Here is a 24062-nt window from a genome sequence, read left to right as displayed (position 1 = left end):
AGGTGGAAGACCAGTCTGAGAAGAGTGGCGGGAGCCGCTCCGCTTCCTCCGCGGTTTCCCAGGAGCTCGCTCTCCCCTCCCCAGGGTTTACTAAGAAGGGTTCTCGGGCTCCCGGACCGGGTTTCCGCACCCCAGAATCTCTGGACTAGTAAGCCGATGCTGTTCTGCGGGCGGGCTGGTGAATGTGGTTGCCTGGGACACTTGGAGGCTCTTCTGGGGACTCGGGGCCCACCCCCATCGCCTGTTGGAAGCAGGGTTGGTGGCGTCGGGCAGCTGGAAACACAGCTCTGCGGATTCGTAGCCCCCGTTTGGCATGGCGAGACTGGGCCCAAGAGGGGCTACTGTGCTAGTTGCCTGTTTTCGTTCTTTCCGACTTTACATATAGTACTGTCCCCGTACTGAAGACGAGGCAACTGTAGCTTAGAGAGATGGTAATTTCCCCCAAAGTTACAAGAGAGTTAAGTGGCAGAGGTGGGGTTTGGCCTGATCTGCCTGGTTCAAGGCCCCTTCCACTTCTCATCGTGGGTTGAGGTGGCCCGACCTCGCCGGCATTGATACGGGAATTTATGGTCGAATCTCTCCAGGTGTTGGCCCCAGGAGCATCCCTCTTAGCTGAATGGGCAGTGGACGATGCCCCTCCTCACCCAGCATATCCAAGATGAGAATGATCAGTACAGCCTTGTGGCCAGCCTTGACAACGTTAGGAACCTCTACACTATCTTAAAAGCTATTCATTTCCGAGATCATGCCGCGTGTTTCGCTACTAAAAATGGAATCAAGGTGACAGTGGAAAATGCAAAGTGTGTGCAAGCAAATGCTTTTATCCAGGTATGAAAATAGGCACATTTAAGCCTGTGACATATGATATTCTTCACGCAGTTTAATGAATTAGACAATTTAAGTTGAGAACAAAATGTCATTGAATTCTTTGTCTCTCCTGGTAACAGATTCTTTTCCCATCTTGTTTTACAGAGATAATGGTTAATGATGACTAAAGTTTATTAAGCTGAGTAATTGGCTAGGCACTCATTTAATCGTCACAGTAGTCCTATGAGTTAGGTTCTGTTATTATTCCCATTTTACGCATGTGGAAACAAGGCACAATTTAAATGATTTGCCAGCAGTCCTACAGCTGGTAAGTGGCTGATTGGGATGAGAATCCTGAACATTTATTTCCAGGATATATGCTCTTTACCACTACGTCACTTTTAGCTCCCTATCAACTCCCTATTAAAAAGTATTTGCCCTTTAATTAGTTGTAATATAATCTCTTTGCCCTTATAAAGTAATATTTGTGTGGCTCAGATAGGATTTCAATTAAATTCAGCATTTTTAAAATACCTAAGTGCACAGGATGACCACTGGATGAAGGGGTAAATAAGACATAGTCCTCATCCTCAAAAGATATTAAAAACTACTCAGCATGAAATGCCTGTAATCCCAACTACTCGAGAGGCTGAGGCAGGAGGATCACTTGAGCTCAGGAGTTGGGGACCAGCCTGGGCAACATAGTGAGATCTAAATTTAAAATTTTGTTTTTCTTCAACTGACAACTAATATCATGCATGCAGTTATCCAACTGTCTATTTTCCAAGTAACCTCAGCAGTACTGATGGGCACAAAAATGAGACAAAGGAGAGTCACACAGGGGTAGTTTCAGATCTAGGAATGGAGATCTAAGAATCAGATCTAGAAATGGAGATAAGCCTTCACAGGGTTTTGGATGGGGCCTAAATCACTGTTATACTATTCAGTAGTGTTGTTCTAATGGATAATAGTTGAGGAAACTAAGATTTTTTGTTCTGTAATCAGAATTTATTCTCATGGGGTTAGCACAATATTGTTATTTTTAGAACATAAAGTGAAATCTAGAACCTTAGATGTTGGTTTTCATCCCTTTATATGATAACCACATTTCCATGTTTATTTTTTTCATAGGCTGGGATATTTCAAGAATTTACCGTTCAGGAAGAGTCTGTTACTTTTCGAATTAATTTAACTGTCCTTTTAGACTGTTTATCTATATTTGGATCAAGTCCAACGCCAGGTAAACCATTTTATTTCTATAAAGACATAAAAGCATCATACAATGTGGTCAGAAAAATATAAGAAGTTATTTGGAATATAAGCATTTTGTTTAGAAAATTAAGTTGTCAATTCATTTTTCAGTGGTCATGATCATAGATTCTGACTTTTTACCATATTAATTAAAAGTGTATATTTAAGCCGGGCTCGGTGGCTCAGCCTGTAATCCCACGCCTTGGGAGGCTAAGGTGAGTAAATTGCCTGAGACCGCAGGTTTGAGACCTGCCTGGGCAACTCATCTCTACAATAAGTCAAAAATTAGCCGGGCGTGGTAGCACGTGCCTGTAGTTCCAGCTACTTGGAAGGCTGAGGCGGAAGGATCACCCGAGCCCAGCCGGTCGAGGCTGCACTCCAGTCTGGGTGACAGAGTGAGACTCCGACTCAAAAAAAAAAAAGTATGTATTTAGGTCTTTTCATATTTGTAAAAGTATTTACTTTCATCTTTCTTAAATTTACAAAGCTTTTGTGTTTTTAAAATTTGAACTGGATAAAAGGATACTTTAAGTATCCTTAAAATCGTGAAATGTTTTAATTGTTTCCTTTCCCTAACTTGTCCAGAATTACAGTTACTTAATGCCAGAGGAAAACAGAAGCTAGTTGTCCTGACTCCCAGTTTACTGTGTTCAAAATTTGTTTGCTTTTTTTAGGCCCTGTTTATAAAGTATGCCAACTTCCCTATACTTTCCTTTAAAATACATATTTTTTATTTAAGTGAATTATTTTTAAGAATGGGGAACTTCAGTTGCTATGAATAAAAAACTACAAGGAAGCCCCAAAAGAATGATTTTTTGTCATAGGAAAGCGATCTGGAGATTAGCTAGGGAAAATTCAGTTATGGTTCTTCAGAAATATAATGTTTAATTTTGCACTGAAAATTCCACTATTATTAATTATACATTTTCTAATACATTGTTTCCCAGCTGGTTTTTCATAAAAGCATCTATCCTGTTTTATTCCTCATTGTGGCTCTCCAGTAAGGAGAAGGAGTTTGAATATCCTGTCATATTCCCTATCTCCCTCCAGTGGTTTGCATCAGTGAATACACTGACATTACACTACAGAGACAATATCAAAGCAATCCAGTATTGCACAAATTGAACCTTCAATAGCATAGCTTATTCTGCAACAACTTGCCGTGTTAGTTCATGAAGATTCTCTGTCTTGCAATTGTACATATAATACTCACACACACGTATGTATGTATAAAATCAGCAAGCTATTTCTGAGGTGTTTTTTGGTAACCTGAAAAATGATTCCTGAGACAATACATTACATTTTGTCCTAGATCCTAGTTTTCTTGTGGTTATCTTTGGAAATATCTACACACAATTGTCATCAGGAAAGATGTAATGCCTTCTTATGAGAAGGTACATATATACTAGTAATTGGGCAGAATAAATTTTTATGTATCCTTTGAGAAGAAGCTGAACCCATAACTGTAAAACTAAGCCCGAAGTATGATTTCTTTCCATTGCAGGGACTTTAACTGCACTTCGGATGTGTTACCAAGGTTATGGTTACCCTTTGATGCTGTTCCTGGAAGAAGGGGGCGTGGTGACAGTCTGCAAAATCAATACTCAGGAGCCCGAGGAGACTCTGGACTTTGATTTCTGCAGCACCAATGTTATTAATAAAATTATTCTGCAGTCAGAGGGGCTCCGTGAAGCATTTTCCGAATTGGATATGACAAGTGACGTCCTACAGATTACCATGTCTCCTGACAAGCCTTATTTCAGGTACTTGAGAGTTATAGTTAATATATAGTAATGTGGTCTGTACTCTGTCTCCCCACTTGCACATGTGCTTAGGATGTGGAATTTTTATTATGTAGGCTCCTAGAATTTTTAGAACTTTACAGAGCTTGTACTTTTACTTCATAACTTTATGGATCAAGAAACTTAAGATTCAGGAAGATTAACTTACTAAGGGTTTCATGGTTAGGTTGTGTTTGTTTTTGGATAAAAGCTCAATCTTCTAATTCATAAACCGCTGGCTTTTTATTGTACTATTTACTGTTGTAAATCAGGTTATGTCATGAGGAAAACCAGGTTTTAGCATTTGGAAAACATTTGTATCATATGATATCTTTTTCCTTTTTTAAAAATTTTTAAATATTTTATTTAAAAAATGTGGGATACAGTTCAGCATTAGGTATACACATGTTCATTATGCGGGTACCCTTGTTGATGAGGTGTGTGCCCCCCCACCCCCAGCAGTTTCCCACTACTGGCAATCCCACCCCCCGCCTTTCTTTTCAAATTACTTCAGGATGCAAAAGGAAGTAGATGTTTTCCACACATGGTTCATTCACTAAGTATCTGTTGATCACCTACTATGTGTTGATCCATCTTATTAAGCTCCGTGGGAAGAACAGCTTAAAATCCAGATGAAGAAGGGATATATGAAACAGCAGAGGAGGAACAAAATTGCTAGCCACTAATTAACAAAATAATACACATGGATATTTACAAAACAATACATGAGTACTTAGGGAGGAAGGATCAATGTCACCTTCCTAAGGGAGGGCAATTTTCAGCAGGAATACAGTGTTAAAAACTATAAAGCTGCTTTCTGATACTGTTTTTTTTTTTTTTTTTTTTTTGGAGTGAGAGTCTCACTCTGTCTCCCAGGCTGGAATGCAGTGGCACACTCACTGCAACTGCTGGGCTCAGGTGATCCTTCCACTTCAGCCTTTCAAGTAGCTGGAATTATAGATGTGTGCCACCATGCCCGGCTAATTTTTTGATTTATTGTAGAGATGAGGTCCTGCCATGTTGCCCAGGCTGGTCTCAAACCTGTGGTGGGCTCAGGCAATCATCTCACCTTAGCCTCTCAAAGTGCTGGGATTATAGGCATGAGCCACTGCATCCAGAGCTTCTGATATTCTGATATTATAGTATTGCAGTCCCTTTTTATGATTAGAATCAACTTAGAGATTATAACAATTTAGAGAGCAGATCTAAATATTCGTATTTCAGAATATTAGAGAATAAAAGAGCTTAATACATATGGAATAAAATAATTACAGGCCCTTCTCATGGCATTAGGCAACTAACAATTTGGCTCAAGGGTATTAATTAGCAGTGATATTAATTAAAATTCTCCACGCTAAACAGTATTTCAGAGATCTCCTTCTAAATGCTCTCTCTCAGCATGGGTAACTAGATGGATCGTGGTGTCTTTTAACTCCAGGATCAGAAACAATTTGGTGGTGGAGAGGTAGGAGTTTAAATTTTTTTCTGGATATGTGAAATTTGAGGTATCTGTAACACTAAGGAGTAGCTGGATTCATAGGTATGGCATTCAGAAGATCCGTCTAGCCTGGAAACTTAGATTTGGGAACTATCATCTTGGCTGGGCTTAGATGAAACAGCTTAGAGAAAAGGGTTGTGTTAGAAGAAAAAAAAAAAAGCCAACACCTAGGTTTTATCACCATGCTCATATATTAGTTAGTAATGTGCTAACCCCATAGCAAATGCTCCAAGAAGTTCTTACAGATTAAGTCAGCACATTTGTAAATTGTCTACACACAGCTGCTGATATTACCAAATGGGGAAAACCACAAAACAGCCTTAAGAGTAGTCCAAGATACAGCAAAGCCATAATTGCTCAGTATGGGATTGGGAACAGGACCCAAGGCTTGCAGTTGACTTAAATCAAGGTCTTCTCTCCATTCTCTCTCTGTTATATGTTTTTTTTGACTTAAGGATGAGGAAAAGTCATTATCGAGGAGGATTAAGATAGGGAAATTGAAGTCCCCCTCCCCATTTCTTTTGTGACTGATTTTCTTCAAGGCTGTCGATTAGTTGTTACTTGCCCTAATAACTCCCACAGCATCCTGTGGGAACCTTTGTCAGGGTACTTGTTATAATGTACTGTAAATATTTGTTTACGTCTGTTCACCCACCAGTATGAGCTTCTTCAGGAAGTTTTTTTTTTTTCTGAGTTGGGGTCTCACTCTGTCACCCAGGCTGTAGTGCAGGGGCACACTCATAGCCACCCTAGTGTCGACCTACTGGGCTCCCACAATCCTTCCACCTCAGCCTTGCAAGTAAGAACTACAGGCACGCGCTACCACACCCGACTATTTTTGATTTTTACTTTAGAGACAAGGTCTCGCCAAGTTGCACAGGCAGGTCTCAAACCCGCATGCTCAGGCAATCCACTCGCCTCAGCCTCCCAAAGTGCTGAGATTATAGGCTGAGCCACCGAGCCCAGCCGGAAGTGTTTTCTTTATGTGGATCTTAAATTGGCTTATTGTTGGACCAATGAATAAATGAGTTGCTCATTTTCTATAGGTTGTCTACTTTTGGAAATGCAGGAAGTTCTCACCTTGACTATCCCAAAGATTCTGATTTGGTGGAAGCATTTCATTGTAATCAGACCCAGGTCAACAGGTCAGTTCTTACTATAAAGGTTGCCATTGGTGATGAAGGTGAGGTTAAATACCAAATTTCTATTAAACAAAAAACTTTCAATTTGTTAATAAAAATGCATAGCATTTTTTAAAAATGAACAATAGGGTGCTGAACTTACTAGGGGATTTGGAGTTGTAGAAGTGGATACTTTTTTTTAAAATCAAGAGAAAATATTAGTAAATTGGATAAGCACTTGATTATTTTTCATATATTTGCTACTTGGTACTCCTTGGTTAATTTTTGTCCTTGGAGTTATAATTATGGTGTTAAGTTAAAATAACAACTTTTTCTTTACTCTTCTACAGATACAAGATTTCATTACTGAAGCCCTCTACAAAGGCATTAGTCCTATCTTGTAAGGTATCTATTCGAATAGATAACCGAGGATTCCTTTCATTACAGTATATGATCAGAAATGAAGATGGACAAATATGTTTTGTGGAATATTACTGCTGCCCTGATGAAGAAGTTTCTGAATCCGAGTCATGAGTGTGACAACACACTGTGTTATTTATGTGTACGTTCATGATAGGTTAAGTTCTCATTCTGAGGACAGCAGTCTTTATAATTTCTTATTGGATTTTCTACAGAGAAGAAGCATGGAGAAGATAGGAGCAAGGTCCCTGTATCCTAATAGTTCCTGTGTATTTTGTAAATAAATGTTCCCATGAAGCCATGGAATGTTCTTTTATTTACTTACTATTAGAAAAAGCAAAAGCATATGAGCATTGTTTATTAGTTTGAATTCTGGAGACCAGATCTTAAAGCAGTGGTTATCAAAGAGTTGTTACCAGACCAACAGCATCAGAAGCACCCACAAGCTTGAAAGAAACTCCAAGAATGAGGCCAGCAGTCTGTATTTTAACAAGCTTTCCTTGGGAAATTCTGATGCATGCTGAAATTTGGGAACTGCTGTTTTAACGGGTACTTTTTAAAAATAGCATTTAATTGCATTGAGGTGATGGCTTCTACATGTGATTTCTTTGCAAATGTTCTGAAGTTGAGGCATCACCAAACAAATCTGAACAGTTCTGTATCCCTTTTGATGAAATCTACAAATGGGATATAAAATAGTCTTCAGAGTTACAAATTTTCTTCTTGTTCTCAAAACCGTTCAATGTATGACCGGGCACTGTAGCTCACGCCTGTAATCCCAGCTCTTTGGGAGGCAGAGGCAAGAAGATTGCCTGAGCTCAGGGGTTCAAGACCAGCCTAGGCAACTTGGTGAGACCTCATCTCTACAATAAATCAGAAAATTAGCTGGGCATGGTGGTGTGCGTCTGTAGTTTCAGCTACTCAGAAGACTGAGGCAGAAGGATCGCTTGAGCCCAGCTGGTTGAGGCTGCTGTAGCTGTGAGGATGCCACTGCACTCCAAGCCTGGGCAACAGAGTGAGTCTCCAACTCAAAAAAAAAAAAAAGACTTCAATGCAGTCAGTACTGCAGTAAGTACTTACTAGATACTTCCATTTGCCTATGAGTTTCTTGACCAAATCAAGGTGCAAAAAATCAGTTAAGTAATTCTGAACATTCCTGGGTAGTTTTCATTGAAATAATTTTTGAAGCATGTAAATTTTTTTGTATTTAATAAAATACTAAAAGTATCTGACTTGTTCTCTAGTAGAAAAAATTATATGGCTACAATGAAATTTGTCTTTGTTACTGCACCAGGTAACAACAGCTCAGAGCCTCTCCATGGACAGGCACTTTTGGCCTTTTGGGTGAGACAGTTCTTTATAGTAAAAAAACTAATCCCATTGTAGAATGCATTTTGCCTTCCTGGCCCTTATAAATGCCAGTCATTGTGACTAGCCCCTCCCCCAAATAAAATATCCCAAACTTGGATGTTGAGAACCATTCGATGATATTCACTGACATTTGAGGATATACCTGAAATGCCCTACCTTGAAATAGGTCACAGCATTAGAGGCAATTGGTTTGTAGGGTAATGTGGCAAAGTGTGACTTGAGGAGTCTACTACAGCATTGTGAAAGGCACTGCTTCCCAGGCATGTGTACAGTTTTGGGAGGTAGCCAGGGACAGGGCCTGATAACTAGTAAGTCTCTCAAACAGTCTCAGCAATCTCAGGATGCCCAGCTGCTTCAAAAGTAGTTTGCATTTTTATATAAAATGTATGTGTTTGAGAAGGAAATGTATGAATCTATTAAATACCAATTTTTTGTTTAAACGCCAAAAGATGAGATTTAGGTTTAGATTTTAGAACAAACCTAAAATATAGTATTTAATCAGTAGACATTTCAAGGGCTATTTTCCTTTAAATTTAAAACAGGACAGTTGTGTTTTTTGTTCACTGATGTGTCCAGGACCGAGAATACTGCCTAGTGTGTAATAGGCATTCAGTAACTATTGTTAGATGAAAGAATCGTCACTTTCAGATTATCTTATAGCATCTTACTAGTAACTGTTTAATTTTGATTATTTATTTTATTTATTACTATTATTTTTTTTGAGTAGGAGTCTCAGTCTCGCCCAGGCTGAAGTGCACCGCAGCCTTGACTTGCAGGGCTCAGGTGATCCTTCTACCTCAGCCTTCCAAGTAGCTGGAACCATAGGCGTGTGCTACCACAACCAGCTAATTTTTTGATTTATCGTAGAGATGAGGTATCACCAAGTTGCCCAGGCTGATTCTGAATCCCTGTACTCAGGCAATCCTCTCGTCTCCGCCTCCCAAAGTGCTGGGATTATGGGCATGAGCCACCACACCAGGCCAAATTCTGATTATTTAACTCTAAGTTTATTTTGAACTAAGGTGGTTTTGTTGTTGTTGATAACTTGAACAATGAAGAATTTTAAATATAGATCAGCTTAATAAAGCATGGATGTTTTTTCACATTCAAAGCTGTCATTTTAGCTACACATCTTTCAGCTATTTAGAATTCACAAACTGGTAAGTTGTTTCTGAATCACCCGAACATCAAGGTACTGATTTAATAAAAGATACCCTGTTTATATGGGTTCTATCTGACCCAGAAATTTTTACTAGTTTAATTTTGTTTTATTTCCTATAAGGGAACACTAGGGGGAGGGCTTCTACAGGCAGAACAGACGACTCTGGTATTACACACATTCATTTTAGAAGAATACAATCCTATTTTTAAGATTTTAGTTTTGGCTTTATGTTTACCTCATTTTCCTTTTTTGTTTTTTTAGTTGGAGTTTCACTCTGTCACCAAGGCTGAAGTGCACTGGCACACTCATGGCCACTGCAGCCTCAACCAGCTGGGCTCAGGCAACCCTTCTGCCTTAGCCTTCTAAGTAGCTGGAACTATAGGTGCACGCCTCCATGCCCAGCTAACTTTTTCATTTATTGTAGAGATGAGGTCTCACTAGGTTGCCCAGGCTGGTCTTGAGCCCGTGGACTCTCACCTCAGTCTCCCAAAGTGCTGGGATTACAGGCTTGAGCCACCATGCCCAGCCCTCATTTTCTTTTCAATACAGTTGTGCTTACTACAAATGGATAGGTAATTTATGGATTTTTAATTTATTTATTCCTCACTTGATGCCGGCTTCTACCTACAATTGATTAAATGCTTCAAAGTAAAAATAAAATGATTTGCTAAATTCTATGTTCCTAATAAAAATAAGGCTTATAACAATCATTTTTATGAGGAGCCACAGGATTTCTGTGGTGTTGCCAAAGAGTCTAGTAGAAATTAGTTACAGTTGCAGCATTCTCAGCAGTTTGCAAGGGGGATTTTTTTTTTTAAATGCAGGTTTCTCTCCCTCCCTGTCTTCACACTGCCAGTCCCTTATCCCTACCTGAAATAAAATCTATTGAATCCTGAGAATTGGAAACGTGTAGTATTTTTTATTTTCCCAATTTCACTTGTAGTTTGCTTCCATTCTCTGTATGTGTGTTAGGTTGCAGGCACCCCAGGGGCATTCATTGAACTGTAACAGATTTTCTTCAGAATCGACACCTAGTGTTCTTATTAGAATCACCAAAGACAGCTGGTATCCATATCTCAATCATTGCCAGAGGTTTTGATAATCAATAGGGTAAATGTGTGAAGTAGGTTTTCTTTTTTGAAATTTATAGCTGTGGGTCAATGTAATTGTGGCTTTCATTGGTAAAAGTAGAAGTATTCAGGACATGAACTAACTAAATTATTTCAGAGTAATTCCTCATCCTTATATGACAAGGAAATAAGAATCTAAGACCTGTGGCCTGTATCCTTCCTTATGCATGGTGTCTGAGGCTTGCTTTCTGTTATTTTGTCCAAGGACTTCTGGTTGCTGTTGCTGACTGGGTTTGGACAATTCTATCTCAAGCCTGCCTTTAATGGACCTTTGATGCAGTGGTGGGTGAACTTACTAAATAAATAGGGCTTCACTGAACTTACAGAACAGGTAACAAATATTTTCGTATGCTTGCTAAAAATTGTTTATTGAAATCTTTATGTGAGACAGTTTGATCTGGGCTTGAATTTTTTTTTTTTTTTTTTCTAACTTGGAACAGAGATTGTGGCAAAATAGTGAATTCTCACCCACCTCAAAAATATCAGTGCCTACTAGCTAATTCAAAAAAGTGTAAGAGCTGTGTATATTAGCTCAGATCCACTAGATATATCAGGTGTTTGATTAGATTGGGTTTTCTGGATTGCTAATTCCCATTTATTGAATTTAGAAAGTAGCTTTTATGGTTTTTGGTGAGAATGCAACTTTATATTAGGTTGTATTCTGCTGAGCATTCCTAATGTGGTTTCTCAAGAATTTCACCAAAATAGTAAAATTTTAAAATTTTGGGGCACAGCACAAAGGATGTTTTAGGGCAATGAAACTATTCTGTATGATGTTATAATGTTAGATACATGTCATTATACATTTGTTCAAACCCACAGCAGAATATACTCCATCAAGAGTGAACCCTTACAGGAGCTTGTGTGATAATGATGGGTCAGTGTAAGTTCATCACTTGTAACAAATGTTTCACTCTGGTGGGAGATGTTGACAATGGGAGAGACCAGGCATGTGTGGGTGCAGTGGGTATATGGGAAATCTTTGTGGTTTTTTTCTTAATTTTGCAGCGAACATAAAACTGCTCTAAAAAAATAGTCTTTGGTGAAGGAGAAAAAAAAACAACTTGTGACCAACATAGGTGCCAACTTACTTTGCCAGATATAAGGATATTAAGACTATACCACTCATTATCATCATTTCATAAAAACATTTTAACATCAAAATCTCAGAATATAGCAACTTTGACAAAGATGAACTGGAAATACTAAAAACACATCCAAATGCAAGAATAGGTACACTATAAATTTTTATTTTATGGTGTTACACTTATAATATTGTCTTATTGATACAGGTTTGTCCCTCTGAAGATCTTAAAATCATGAAGCAGTAACATTTTTAAAATTTTGGTACCACCCAAAATGGAGACCGAATGAATGGCCACTTCTTTCTGGTAGTCTGTTTTTATCAAAGTCATTGTGAAAATCCATTTTCAGTTAAGTATGTGGAAATGGGATCTTCTGAGGCTACTTTAGTCAACTGAGAATATTCTGAGTAAGAACAGCAGCCCCATCTTCAGGCAGAGCTAAAATGAACAGAGACCAGTTAAGCACTACAGAGAATGGCAGTGGAATTTGTATAGCTGCCATCAACTTGGGACTTTGATCCTGAGTGTCAAGCCTAAAGCATTCTGCGAGCTGACAGCTGCCAGGAGAACACCTAGACACACATTTGGATTAATTGCTGTATGTGTTTCTGCCACAGCAGAACAATATCCCTATATCTTGGGAACTGGTTGATTATTAGATTTTTAGATTTTACAGGCTAAACAAATGATGCGGAAACAATTTATTGAATGAACCACCAAAATGTGATTCTATAACAAAGCACTGAGTGAGTGATATAGATGTTGGTAGTGAGACACTTGGATCCCCAAAGACACAGGACCTTTGAGCTGCATTAAATCAGTTTGGACAGCTAAGAAAAGATAAAGGAAAGATAAGTTTGGGGGGCAGTTTGAAATGAGGTCTTGCTATTTTGCCCAAGCTGAACTGGGCTCAAGCAATAATTCTGCCTTAGCCTCCTGAGTAGCTGGAACTACAGTCATGAGCCACCATGCTCAGCAAAAGTTTTTTAATAGTATAAATCCAAATGAGACGTCTCCTTTGTCCCCAAATATATGAAGAAGTAAAGGATACAATTCGATTGCCAATTGTTTTTCCTAGATATACACTTGTTCAGGGGCCAAGGATTTCCTTTATGAACAATTTCAGTGAGCATTCCTTTATAAAACAAGCCTTTTTAACCCAGTTTGGTGGAGGCAGCATAGTGGAATGAAAAGAATAATCATCTGTGGTTCAGGAAGTCTGCTTTATAACAACCAAGCTGCACTTGAACAAATCACTTAATCTCTCTTGTCCCTAGTTCCTTCATTTATAAAATATAAAGGTCCTTTCTGACTTTGAACGTGTTATGATGAGTTCAGTAACTCAGATCAAAGCAACTGTCTCAGAGGGATCAAACATTCCTCACAAGGCAGTTCTAGGGACCTCAAATAGGTTGTGACTAAAAATACTTCCAAATACAGTTGATCCTTGAACAACATGGGTTTAAACTGCACAGTACCATTTTACACAGATTTTTTTCAATAAATACATTGGAAAATTGGAGTTTTGTGACAATTGGAAAAAACTCACAAATGAACTGTGTAGCCTAGAAATACCAAAAAAAAATTTAAAACATATCATGAATACATAAAATACATGTAGCTACGAGTCTGTTATCATTTACTAACAAAATATATACAGATCTATTACAAAAAGTTAAAATTTATCAAAACTTTCACACATTCAGACCATACATGGCGCCATTTGCAGCTGAAATATAAACAAACGTAAAGATTAACTATTACATCATAGCTGCATAAAACCATAGTACATGTTGTACTACAGTAATAATTTTGTAGCTGCCTCCTGCTATTGCAGTGAGCTGAAGTGTTGCAAGTATCCACTTAAAACACCATGTGACACTAATCACCTCAGCATGAGCAGTTTGTCTCTCCAGTAAACTGCATATCAGAGTAAAAAGGGATCTCTTGTGGTTCTTGGGTATTTTTCAGTATGTTTAGTGCAGTACTGTAAACATCAGCACCATGGGACCCACACGAAGTGCCACTAATGATGCTGGGAGTGCTCCCAAGCAGCAGAGGAAAGACATGACATTACAAGAAAAAGTTGAACTGCTTGATGTGTACCATAGACTGAGGTCTGCAGCTGTGGTTGCCTGCCATTTCAGACAGACAATTCATCTTGTAAACAGATAGTGTAAACTTATGGCATCAATAAACTTATGGTATCAATACAGTAATGGAAATGTATGTTCTCCTCCTTATAATTTTCATTCTATTTTCTCTAGCTTTATTGTAGGAATACAGTATATAATACATATGACATATAAAATATGTACTAATCGACTTCTTATCAGGAAAGTTTCCAGTCAGCAGTAGGCTGTTAGTAGTTAAGTTTTTGGGGAATCCAAAGTTATACGCAGATTTTTTACCGTACAAGGTGTTGACAGCCCTAACCCCTGCATTGTTCAGGGTTAAATGTGGTATTTTAAAACATTCATCAATAAACTACTTAAGTATTGCTGAATTTTTTTAAAAGTCAGAACTGAAAGAAATAAGAGTTAGAAAAGGGAAATTGAAGGAAATGGAGTCCCGGTGACATAAGAAACTGTAACTTAAAGCATGCGTCTAAAGGTTTTGCTCCTCCAAGTTATAGATCAGGATCCTGGTTTCTAATAGCCCTTGGGTATTTTACCTGTAATTTTTTTTCCCCGCAGAGTCCTTAGTAAACAACTGTTCTGCTTTTTATCTGCCATTGCTACCAGTGTTGATAAACATATTTTGTGGTCCAGAATTTTTATCATCAGCAAAGTTGCTTTTATTGTTGGCTGCCTTGTATAGAGGTTTTCTATTTACTGATAACAGAAGACCTAGAGGAAACAAGAAAATCATTTGTGCATTTTTATTGGTTCTTGTCTTCTCTTCCACCATAACTGGCCCTACCTCTCCCAGCATCAAACCATTGCTTTATCTGAACTAGAAGGCTGCACTTAACCTGAGGCAACTATGTCACCATTATTTCACCGCATCACCATATCCCCAAATGCTGACTCTTCTAATAGGCCTCTACAACTGGACTATATAGTCTTGGGTTTTCTTCCTAAAGAGCTGGGAGCACTTCCCTTGACTCAGATGGCAATTCAAGGATATCTGGGCTACCTGGACTGCTTTTAATCACAACTGGAGAAGCTATCTAATTTAGGACCTTTTATATAGTTCATGGTTTTCAGGTGATTTCTTTTTATGAGCACATAGATTTACAGCCCAGGGTCCCTGTAAGTGCAAAAAGAGGATCTGTCTTCCCTGTTTCTAGCCATTAAGATGCCCATACTCTGACTTCCTAATACCAGAGAAGCTGAGCAGGGATGGAAATAATATGATCCAAAAGATGGCTCCAGAAACTTCAGTTGCCTCCTATTTATTCCTCAAGCCTGCAATAAGTGTGGCTTTCATAGCCCTTATTTACCTGAAAAAAGTATTTGTTTCATGGAAATATGAGATACAAAATATTATGAGCAACCTGTGTTTATTTATGCAAACTGCACTAACGACTGGTTCATTCTCTACCAACTACTGGACTGTATAAAATACAGAAAGCTATCTGGCACTTTAACTTCCTTCTCAGCAAACCAAGAGATAATATGATTCCAAGGTAACAGAGGGCAAAGGCACAGGCGAAGTCAATTCCCCAAGGATCTCTCTCATAAGATCAGAGGTGGGCAAAGAACTGAGAGGGCTGAAACTCTGCTAGGGATGTAATGCGGATCAGCCTCAGGCCTACCACTCTCCCACCACAAGGGGGCAGGATTCCCCTTGCCTGAAATCTTCACTTCACAGAAAGGACAACTGATTTCCATAGTAAGCATATTATCTTCTTTGGGTTTAAGTGATTGTCAGACTGTCTTGTCTATGATATGATCTATGTTTCCAGAACCTGTTAGGTCTAGATCACTTCTGGGATGTTAACCAGCAAAGTGTTTTCCACATCAGCTTGGTGGTAGCTTTTCAAAGTAACCAGCCCTTACTCCACTGGTTTCATGCACCAATGGTGCAACTAGAAGGTAAAAAAAGTCAAAGCTCATGTTTCAGTAAAAATAAAAATCGCTCTTATTTAGCACTCCTAAGCACTTTACATACCGAATCTCCTTTATTCTTGCAGCTACTAAGAGATACTCATCCGTATTTTACAGATGGGATTATACATAACTAGAAAGTGGTAGTGCTGAGGTTTGCACCCAGGCTTATCTGTCTCCAGAACTATAGCTCTTAACCACTATGAATCATTTTTAAAAGTTCACAGAGATGTGTTGAAGTCATGTTTCTTTGATCTGAAAAAACAGCTTGCTGGTGAGATGGTCACTGTCATAAAGACTTTACTTCCTGAAGTGGGGCCCAAATTCTTTACCAAATGACAGAGGCATTCTTGTACACCTTCAGTTCAAGCATGCACTATACCTTTTGCTTTAAAAAAAAAAAAACCTTACATCGTTTCTCTACTTTGCTTCAAAGACAGTGCAGAGTTTTATTTGCCAAAGTTTAAATCATGGACTATTTCAAAAAGACTTCAAGTGTATAAAAAGTGTTCTTTAAAAATTTAATTTGCTCTCAACATGCCAACAGGGAAGGTTTCATGTGTTCAAAGTCCCAAGAAGCCCCTAAAGAAAATAACCTGTGTCACTTTGTTTAACCCAGCTGTCTTTTTCCTAAACTGATTGCTGCCTTTCTGCCACAGAACCTCTTTCGCTCCCCCACATAACTGATGCATATCCCTAGAGTCACCATTCCTCGCAGTCCACTTTAGGAAATGCTGCCCTGTACGACAGCCATAACGCACTTACCATTCCTTCGTGACACTTCCCTCTGTCATGCCACTATGCCTTTGTATGGAGAGTTCCTTCTTCCTGGAATGGCTTCTCTTCTCCATCTGGATGAACTGTTACTTGCCCTTCAAGAAAGAGCTCAGATGACACCTTCTCAGTGAAGTCTTTTCTAGTTCTCATAGATTCCCCCCCCTTCTGCTCTCATTGCACTGAAAACTCTATTCCAGAACTTGAAACTTCATGTTTTCATTATTCATATTTCTCTCTTGTACTAGATTGCTGTTCCCTCAAGATTAATGACCATGCTTTATCTTTCTTACCACCTGCAGCTCTCACTGCACCTGGCACTTAGTAGGAGCTCGCCAGATGTTTGTTAAAGGAATGAATAAAAATAAGGAAACTGAGGCTCAGAATGTTTAAATAACTTAACGTCTCATAACTATTGGGGTACACACACAAGGTTCCTTGACTCAAAATACAGTGCTCTTTTCTCTATGCCTGAACAGCAAATATGTGATAGAGATTCAGCTATTCCCCCCCACCCATACCCCATGGCAGACAGCACTAACACATCAAGCTCCACTAACCCTGCCTTTTGCTCTGGAATCTCAAAGCATCACTCCAGGAAGCCAGTAACAGAATGCATCTATGCAATGAAGCATATTTACATATATTTATGGGGTATACTGTATATATATGCATATATATGCGTGTGTATATATATGTGTGTATGTGTACATATATATTTGTATATCACTAAAATGTATTCCTTTTCATGTTTTTACCCCAAACAATATTATCTTGGATATTTTCCCATGACCCTTTGAAACGCTACCTCATGCTTTTGAATTACTATATTATATGGCCATAAATATGTACCAGTGTTTCTGCTGGTATAGACATTTGAGTTTTTCCCAATGTTTTACCATCATAAACAAATCGATAAGGAAGATCAATATACCTATACATGTAGATATATTATCTGCTATATAGATAAATACATTATATAAAATATAAATATATATTATATAAAATTTATATACATTTTTATATTGTATATTAAAACATATATCAAATTATATAAAATATATTTTGTGTAAGGATTTCAGAAGACAGGTTTCTAGAAGCAGTATTTCAGGATCAAAAGATACAAGTTTTTAAACTTTCTATTAACTAGTCCCAAAATGTCAACCAAAAAAGTAGTATCAACAGTACCAAAACTAGAGTACTGAGAGGGCTGATCTCCCCATACCTTTGACAGAACTGTGGGTTTTTTAATTTTTGTAGAGATGGGGGTCTTGCTATGTTGCCCAGGCTGGTCTCAAACTCCTGGCCTCAAGCAATTCTCCCACCTCGGCTACTCAAAGAGCCAGGATTACAGGTGTGAGTCACCATGTCCAGCCTAGAACAGGGTTTTATTATCTGTATTTCTTCATTATCACAAATATGATAGTTTAAAAGTGATATTTCATGTTTTAAATTTGTCAGTATGAGATTAGAAATCTTTTTTTGTATTCATTGGCCATTTGCATTTTCTTCTTTGAACTACTCCTTCATGTTTTTTGTGACAATTATATTGGCCACTCCTTCTTTGAAACTTCCTCCTCCTTTGATTTCCTGTCTTTTCTTTCCTGATTCTAAGAGTCTCTAAGGACTCTTTTTGAGTCTTCTTTTCAGCTCCTCTCTGCATGACCCCTAAGTAATACAACAATAATAATGACAATAATAGCATTTCACAAATGCTTACTATTTTCATTTACATTTTCACAGATGAAGAAAATAAGCCTTAGGAAGTCTCACTGTAAGTGAGAAAGCTCATATTTGAGCCCTGTTTTGCTACCACATCACCACATTATATTCTCTCCAAAATAAGTGTAAGTATTCTCCAGAGTTCTTTCCTAAACCTTCTTGTATCACATATTTGTATCCCACAGGTTATCTTATCCATTCCATTGCTTCAAAATCTATCTCCTTGAACTCCTGGTCCATACAGTCAACACCTTATTAGACATTGCCAAGTGCATGTATTGTGGGTACCTCAAACCATTTCCTCAGGTCCCGTAGCAATCCTCCAAGATGATTCCTTTTATCAAAACTATTTCATGTAATAGCATTACTATTCACCCAGTTGCCCAAGTCAGAAACTTCAAAGCCTTCTCTGATTTCTGCCTTCATTACACCTCATATCTGATTAGTCCTAAGGTCTGTCCACACAGACTCCAAATTGTTTCTCAATTCATTCTTCACGAATTCCTTCTACTATGGCTTTAGATAATTAAGGGTATATTTAGATAATTAAGGGACTATTGGATCTGTCTCCCAACTGGTCTTCTCCCAGGGGCTATATTTCCCATTGCTATCAGAGTTAATGCTTTTATTTTATTTTATTTTTTGGGGTTGGAGTCTCACTCTGTCACCCAGGCTGGAGTGCAGTGGCATACTCATGGCCACCCCAGCGTCGACCTACTGGGCTCCAGCGATCCTTCCACCTAAGCCTTCCAAGTAGCTGGAACTATAGGCGCGCACTGTCACACCCAGCCAATTTTTTATTTATTGTAGAGACAAGGTCTCTCCAAGTTGCGCAGACTGGTCTCACCCACAGGCTCAGGTAAACCACTTGCCTTGGCCTCTCAAAGTGCTGGGATTACAGGCTGAGCCACTGAGCCTAGTCAGAGTTAATGTTTTAAAGTCAATAATTGATCATGTCACATCCTGTTCAAAACTCTTTGACAGTTGCCTTCTGTCTACTAAAAAAATTCTAAACTTCTTATCACAGCACATAAAAATTCCATAATCTGGTCCCAATCCATCTTTTCAAACTCACCTCCAGCATGTCCTTCCTCAGTACCTTAAACTTCAACCACCCAAGAATACTTGCTTTTTTCTCAGAAATATCAAATGCCTCCATGCAACTATGCTTTTGTTCATGCTACTTGAAATACTCTCCTCTGGCTTCTTTTCTATCTGCTTATAGTCTACTTTTCTTTGAAGACCCTGCACCCAGCCCCCAACCTACATAGTTTCCACTCACATTTCTAGCTTCACCATTTACTACTTGTCTTTTTTCTTTACATTTCTATTAAAGACTTACTACAGACTAACTTGTAATCTGGCCATGCTTAAACACATTGGTATTTCTAGTGCTTAAAATGAACCAAATGTGTAAATGATTAAAACTAAAGCATATTTGTGATTTAGGTAAAAGACTAAACAACCTCAAGCTTTCTTCCAAATCTGAGACTCTCTGTGCCTTGTCTATACACCAAAATCTTATTTGAGGTCCTTAAAACTATTATTTAGCCTTAGAGTTAACTCCTATTTCAAGGGGCCAGTTCTGCTTTAACTTTTTTATAGCGGCTTCAAAAGCCAAGAATTTGGGCTCCTGGCAGTGAAAGTCCAGGGAGTGTTGTCACCAAGTTTCTGGAGGAAGTTAAGGTAAAAAGCAGGAGAGCATGTTGGAAAACTAGTCGAGTTCCAGGACATCTGGGACTGATTATTCCAGCGAGGTGCCAGAGCGAAAAGAACAATTCTTGTGCTGGGTTTTGACATCTGACTTTGGCAACTACTCCTATAACTTTGCTCAGCAGTTCTAGAGAATGAGATATGGGCTTAAGTGGGGGGGGGGGGGGCGGACCCAAAAAACCCAGAATTATCTTTTGGAGGGTGGGCCTCTTGTAGTACAGGCTTCCCCTGCCAGGTAACTGTTCTAGGAGCCCACTGGCATCAGTGTACTAGCTAGCATTATTGTGGAGGGCTGTGGTTAGCTTCAGTGAATTTTTTTGGAGATTCTTTCAACATGTTTGTCCATTTAATGATGGGTGATTTACAAGCGCACCTGCCCACACCACACTGAGTTTCAGCAGTTTTTTACCAGAAACGGCATGACCCCACAACCCTACACTTCTTATGTACCCAATCTCGCCCCAAGCAAGACTTTTTGTTTCCCCAGATGAAAAAAATTCTCAAAGGAGATGTTTTGCTGATGTGGAAGAGGTGGAACAAACAAACAAAAAAACAGCAGAAGCGCAAAAAGTTTCTCAATAGGGGTATTGCATCAAATGGAGAGTACTTTGAAAATGACTGAAGTTTTGGATTTTTTTGAGATGGAGTCTCACTCTGTCGCCCAGTGCAGTGGCACACTCACGGCCACCCCAGCATCGACCTGCTGGGCTCAGGCAATCCTTTTGCCTCAGCCTTCCAAGTAGCTGGAACTACAGGCATGGACTACCACACCCAGCTAATTTTTTTTTTTATTGTAGAGGTCTCGTCAAGTTGCCCAGGTTTGAACCCACGGGCTCAGGCAATCCACTTGCCTTGGCTGGGATTACAGGCTGAGTCACCGAGCCCGGCTGTGACTGAAGTTTAAACACATAAGAATAAATGCACAATCTTTTATAAATAAATGCCAAGTTTTTTTGAGTCCCCCCTTGTATTTCAGGGAAAGAAAAATGTTTATTGACCCAACTTCTGCTAAAGCGGAGTCCTTCAAAAGACTCTTCTTTCCACTTACATGGACTTGCTTGGTAAATCTAGTTCACATTGTCATTTACAGAAAGGAAAATTAATCTCCAAGCAACTAAAGGAACTTATACCACCTAGGGTCTGAATTAGGTTATGATGTCTCCTAATTTCTCCTCCTACAAATCTTTTCAAATCACCAAGGAGGCACAGTACAGACTGGAAGAAAAACCAACTTCAGGCCACTGAGGAAATAAATCCAACTCCAGCTGTTCTGAAGTTTCTCTTTTTGAAAACAAGCTGAGTAGAACCTTGGCTCTAGTTTTGAGAAAACATCATGCATTGCTTTCCTGAAACTGCATATTTTGTTCTTTTAGTTCCCTATTAATACCTTCAAAGTACAAAATGTACTTAAATGTGTTCAGAGATTTAAATCCTCAAACACATAACATATAGTGATACTGGCTAACAACTGTCCCTGATTTCAAATATTCTGACCCGTTGCCCTGAAAGCAAAAAGCAGTGTACTGTGATGAAGGAGGAGGAAAAGTGTTTTGCAAACATTTATTGAGCACATACTCTGCCAGGCATTGTACTATGCATGTTGCAAGCAGGATCTTACTCAAAACCCACAACTACTCTATGTGGCTTACTATTACCTGCACATTAGTGATGGAGAAACAAGGCTCAGAGGGGTGAAGTGATTTGCTCAAAGTCTCATACTTTGTAAATGAAAAAGGCAGGCTAAGATGACAAGTCTGACTCCAGTAATGTAACCTCAGTACCCATTACTCTTTTTAAAAAAAAATTTTATTTTGGGATGGAGTCTCTCTCTGTTGCCCAGACTGGAGTGAAGTGGCACACTCACAGCCACTGCAGCCTCAACCTGCTGGGCTTCAGTGATCCTTCCGCCTCAGTCTTCCAAGTCGCTGAAACTATAGGCACACGCTGCCATGTCTGGCTAATTTTTGATTTATTGGAGAGACAAAGTCTCACCTGTGGGCTCAGGAAATCCACTCCGCCTCAGCATCCCAAAGTGCTGGGATTATAGGCTGAGCCACTGAGCCTGCTAAAAAAAATTTTCTGTGTAAAAAAGTTATGATACAACTTTTGCTCTTAATATAAAATAATAATATTTAGGATATTACAAAGAAGTCTTTTTTTTGAGTCAGAGTCTCACTGTCACCCAGGCTGGAGTGCAGTGGCACACTAATGGCCACCGCAGCCTAGATCCGCTCAGGCGATCCTTCTGCCTCAGCCTTCCAAGTAGCTGGAACCACAGGCACTGCACCACCATGCCTGGCTTATTTCATTTCATTTCATTTCATTTCAGAGATAAGGTCTCGCCAAGTTGCCCAGGTTAGTCTCAAATCCCTGGGCTTAGGAAATCCTCTCGCCTCTGCTTCCCAAAGTGCTGGGATTATAGGCCACCATGCCCAGCCTAAGAAGCCTCTTATTTTAAAACTCTGACCTATTACCTCTAGCACTTCAGAAAAGTAATTATTGTTATTATTTTGTTATATGTCGATATTCATGGAGCATTTAAGACCTGCTAGGCCCTCATCTAAGAGCTGTATTATATAAAATCTCATTAACTCTCAGAAAACCCACTTTTTTAAAGGAAAGTACTGATATTTTACTGATGAATAGAGGCTGAGGGAGATTATATAACTTCACTTGGTTCAGAAAGCTGAGTGTTGGAGCCTAGGTTTTAAATTCAGGCAGTCCTGGTTGCAATGGCTTGCACACCTGTAGTCCCAGCTACTTGAGAGGCTGAGGTGGAAGGATTGTTTGAATACAGGAGTTTGACACCAGCCTGCAATGTAGCAAGGCTCTATCTTTAAAAAAAATCCAGGCAGTCTGCCTTTGTAGTATAATGTACACTGCCTACAGAGAGTTAGAAAGACCTAGATTAAAATTCCAGCTCTGGTGCTTTCTGGGTAAATTAACTTAAATCAGATCTCAGAATTCTCATATGTAAAATGGATTCTAGAGCCTATGTGATGAACAGGTTTCCCCATATGTATACTCAAATTCATCAAAATCAGAATCCTTATTATATAGTGAAAGAGCATTTTAAAAATCTAGTCAACCTGCATTCAAACCTTACCACACTTGCCAGCTAGGTAATTTTGAACAAGATACCCCAAATTCCTCAGCTTCAGTTTCATCACCGGAACATGAGATAAAAATGCCCACCTAACATTATAGTTTGTGAATCAGAAATAGTATATGCAAATACATATAACAATTCCAGGGAAATAGAAGATGTTTTACATTAGAGTTATTAATATTTTTGCAGTTCTTGATTAAGAAAATACAGTTTCACATACAAGCAGGCAGGGAGCAATGTTCACATATCGCCCTGTGGCTGATCCTCTATATGCTCCTAACACGGGCATTACTGAGAGAGGCTGGAGAACCTCCTCCTCTGGATAACGATACAACAGGAACCAGCCTTCTGTGGGGCCTACCTTAGGTGTGGCTCTGACTGAGGTGAGTACAAATAGGATGGCTGAATATATTCCTCATGATGATCTCCCCACTAGCCCGGTGAGCCTTGTGAGAAGGGGACCAATTGTGAGGCCCCGTGCAATTGGGGCCATTATTTTCAGTCATTAACAATGTCTGTCTTACGGGGCTCTCAGGGAAAAGCACATGGCCTTTAGAGTCACATACTTGCTTGGGTCTAAACCTCCAAGACGGAGGGAATTTAGGCAAATTCCTTTATAAAACATCAGGCTCCCTTCTGTCAAATATTGAGTATTTGTGAGGGTTAAATGAAATATGTTATTAACAAGCTGGCTCAATCCGAATATCACATGTTCTCACTCATATAATGGACCTTGAACATCCAATGCAATACTATAAGAAAATGACTGATGGTACTGGGAAACTATGGGGGGAAGGGGGATGGGATTAACAGTAGCAAATATCTGTCGGGGATGGGAAAACACTTCTTATCTACATGGTGCCTGAATGAAACGTCATTGTACACCTAACCCTTAACTGTACCCCACAAAACCATAATAAAAAATACTGATTAATGAAAAAAAAAAAAAAAAACAAGCTGGCTCAGTTTCAGGGATTTAGTATACACCCAAAAAATTTTAATTCTCTTCTTTCTTAGGAGAGAACAGTTTAAAAGCAATATCATTATGAGATGAACAAATATCAGT

General features: G+C 39.0%; 1 protein-coding gene across 4 annotated transcripts; it reads left to right on the top strand.

Moving 5' to 3' along the window:
• The first annotated feature begins 10 nt into the window (after positions 1 to 10).
• RAD1 (RAD1 checkpoint DNA exonuclease) lies at positions 11 to 13841 on the top strand. Of its 4 annotated transcripts, XR_002482218.1 has the most exons (9): positions 11 to 148; positions 585 to 828; positions 1939 to 2047; positions 3563 to 3821; positions 6384 to 6482; positions 6809 to 6863; positions 10747 to 10872; positions 11364 to 11418; positions 13598 to 13841. XR_002482218.1 is itself a non-coding variant. In XM_021714808.1 (8 exons), exons 2-7 carry the CDS (start codon positions 631 to 633, stop codon positions 10846 to 10848), a joined length of 822 nt encoding a protein of 273 aa, XP_021570483.1. In that variant the 5' UTR covers positions 11 to 148; positions 585 to 630; the 3' UTR covers positions 10849 to 10872; positions 13598 to 13841. The 4 variants fall into 4 exon arrangements, 3 of the variants coding, with proteins under 3 accessions (XP_021570483.1, XP_008060860.1, XP_021570482.1); XM_021714808.1 differs by lacking the exon at positions 11364 to 11418; XM_008062669.2 differs by lacking the exons at positions 10747 to 10872; positions 11364 to 11418; positions 13598 to 13841 and having other exon boundaries at positions 12 to 148; positions 6809 to 7183.
• Positions 13842 to 24062: the final 10221 nt, after the last annotated feature.

The sequence above is a fragment of the Carlito syrichta genome, unplaced genomic scaffold (genome assembly GCF_000164805.1).
Source record: "Carlito syrichta isolate Samal-C Ts95f unplaced genomic scaffold, Tarsius_syrichta-2.0.1 Scaffold305792, whole genome shotgun sequence".
Lineage (NCBI taxonomy): Eukaryota > Metazoa > Chordata > Mammalia > Primates > Tarsiidae > Carlito > Carlito syrichta.
Note: the sequence above shows the minus strand (reverse complement) of the source record. Positions and strands in the feature narration are given on the sequence as shown.

Bases quoted from the DNA above. Each gene is read 5' to 3' on its own strand.
- RAD1 (XM_008062669.2), top strand. From the start codon at position 631: ATGCCCCTCCTCACCCAGCATATCCAAGATGAGAATGATCAGTACAGC. The intron at 2,048-3,562 runs GTAAACCATTTT...TTTCCATTGCAG, and splicing joins TGGATCAAGTCCAACGCCAG to GGACTTTAACTGCACTTCGG. The intron at 3,822-6,383 runs GTACTTGAGAGT...CATTTTCTATAG, and splicing joins CCTGACAAGCCTTATTTCAG to GTTGTCTACTTTTGGAAATG.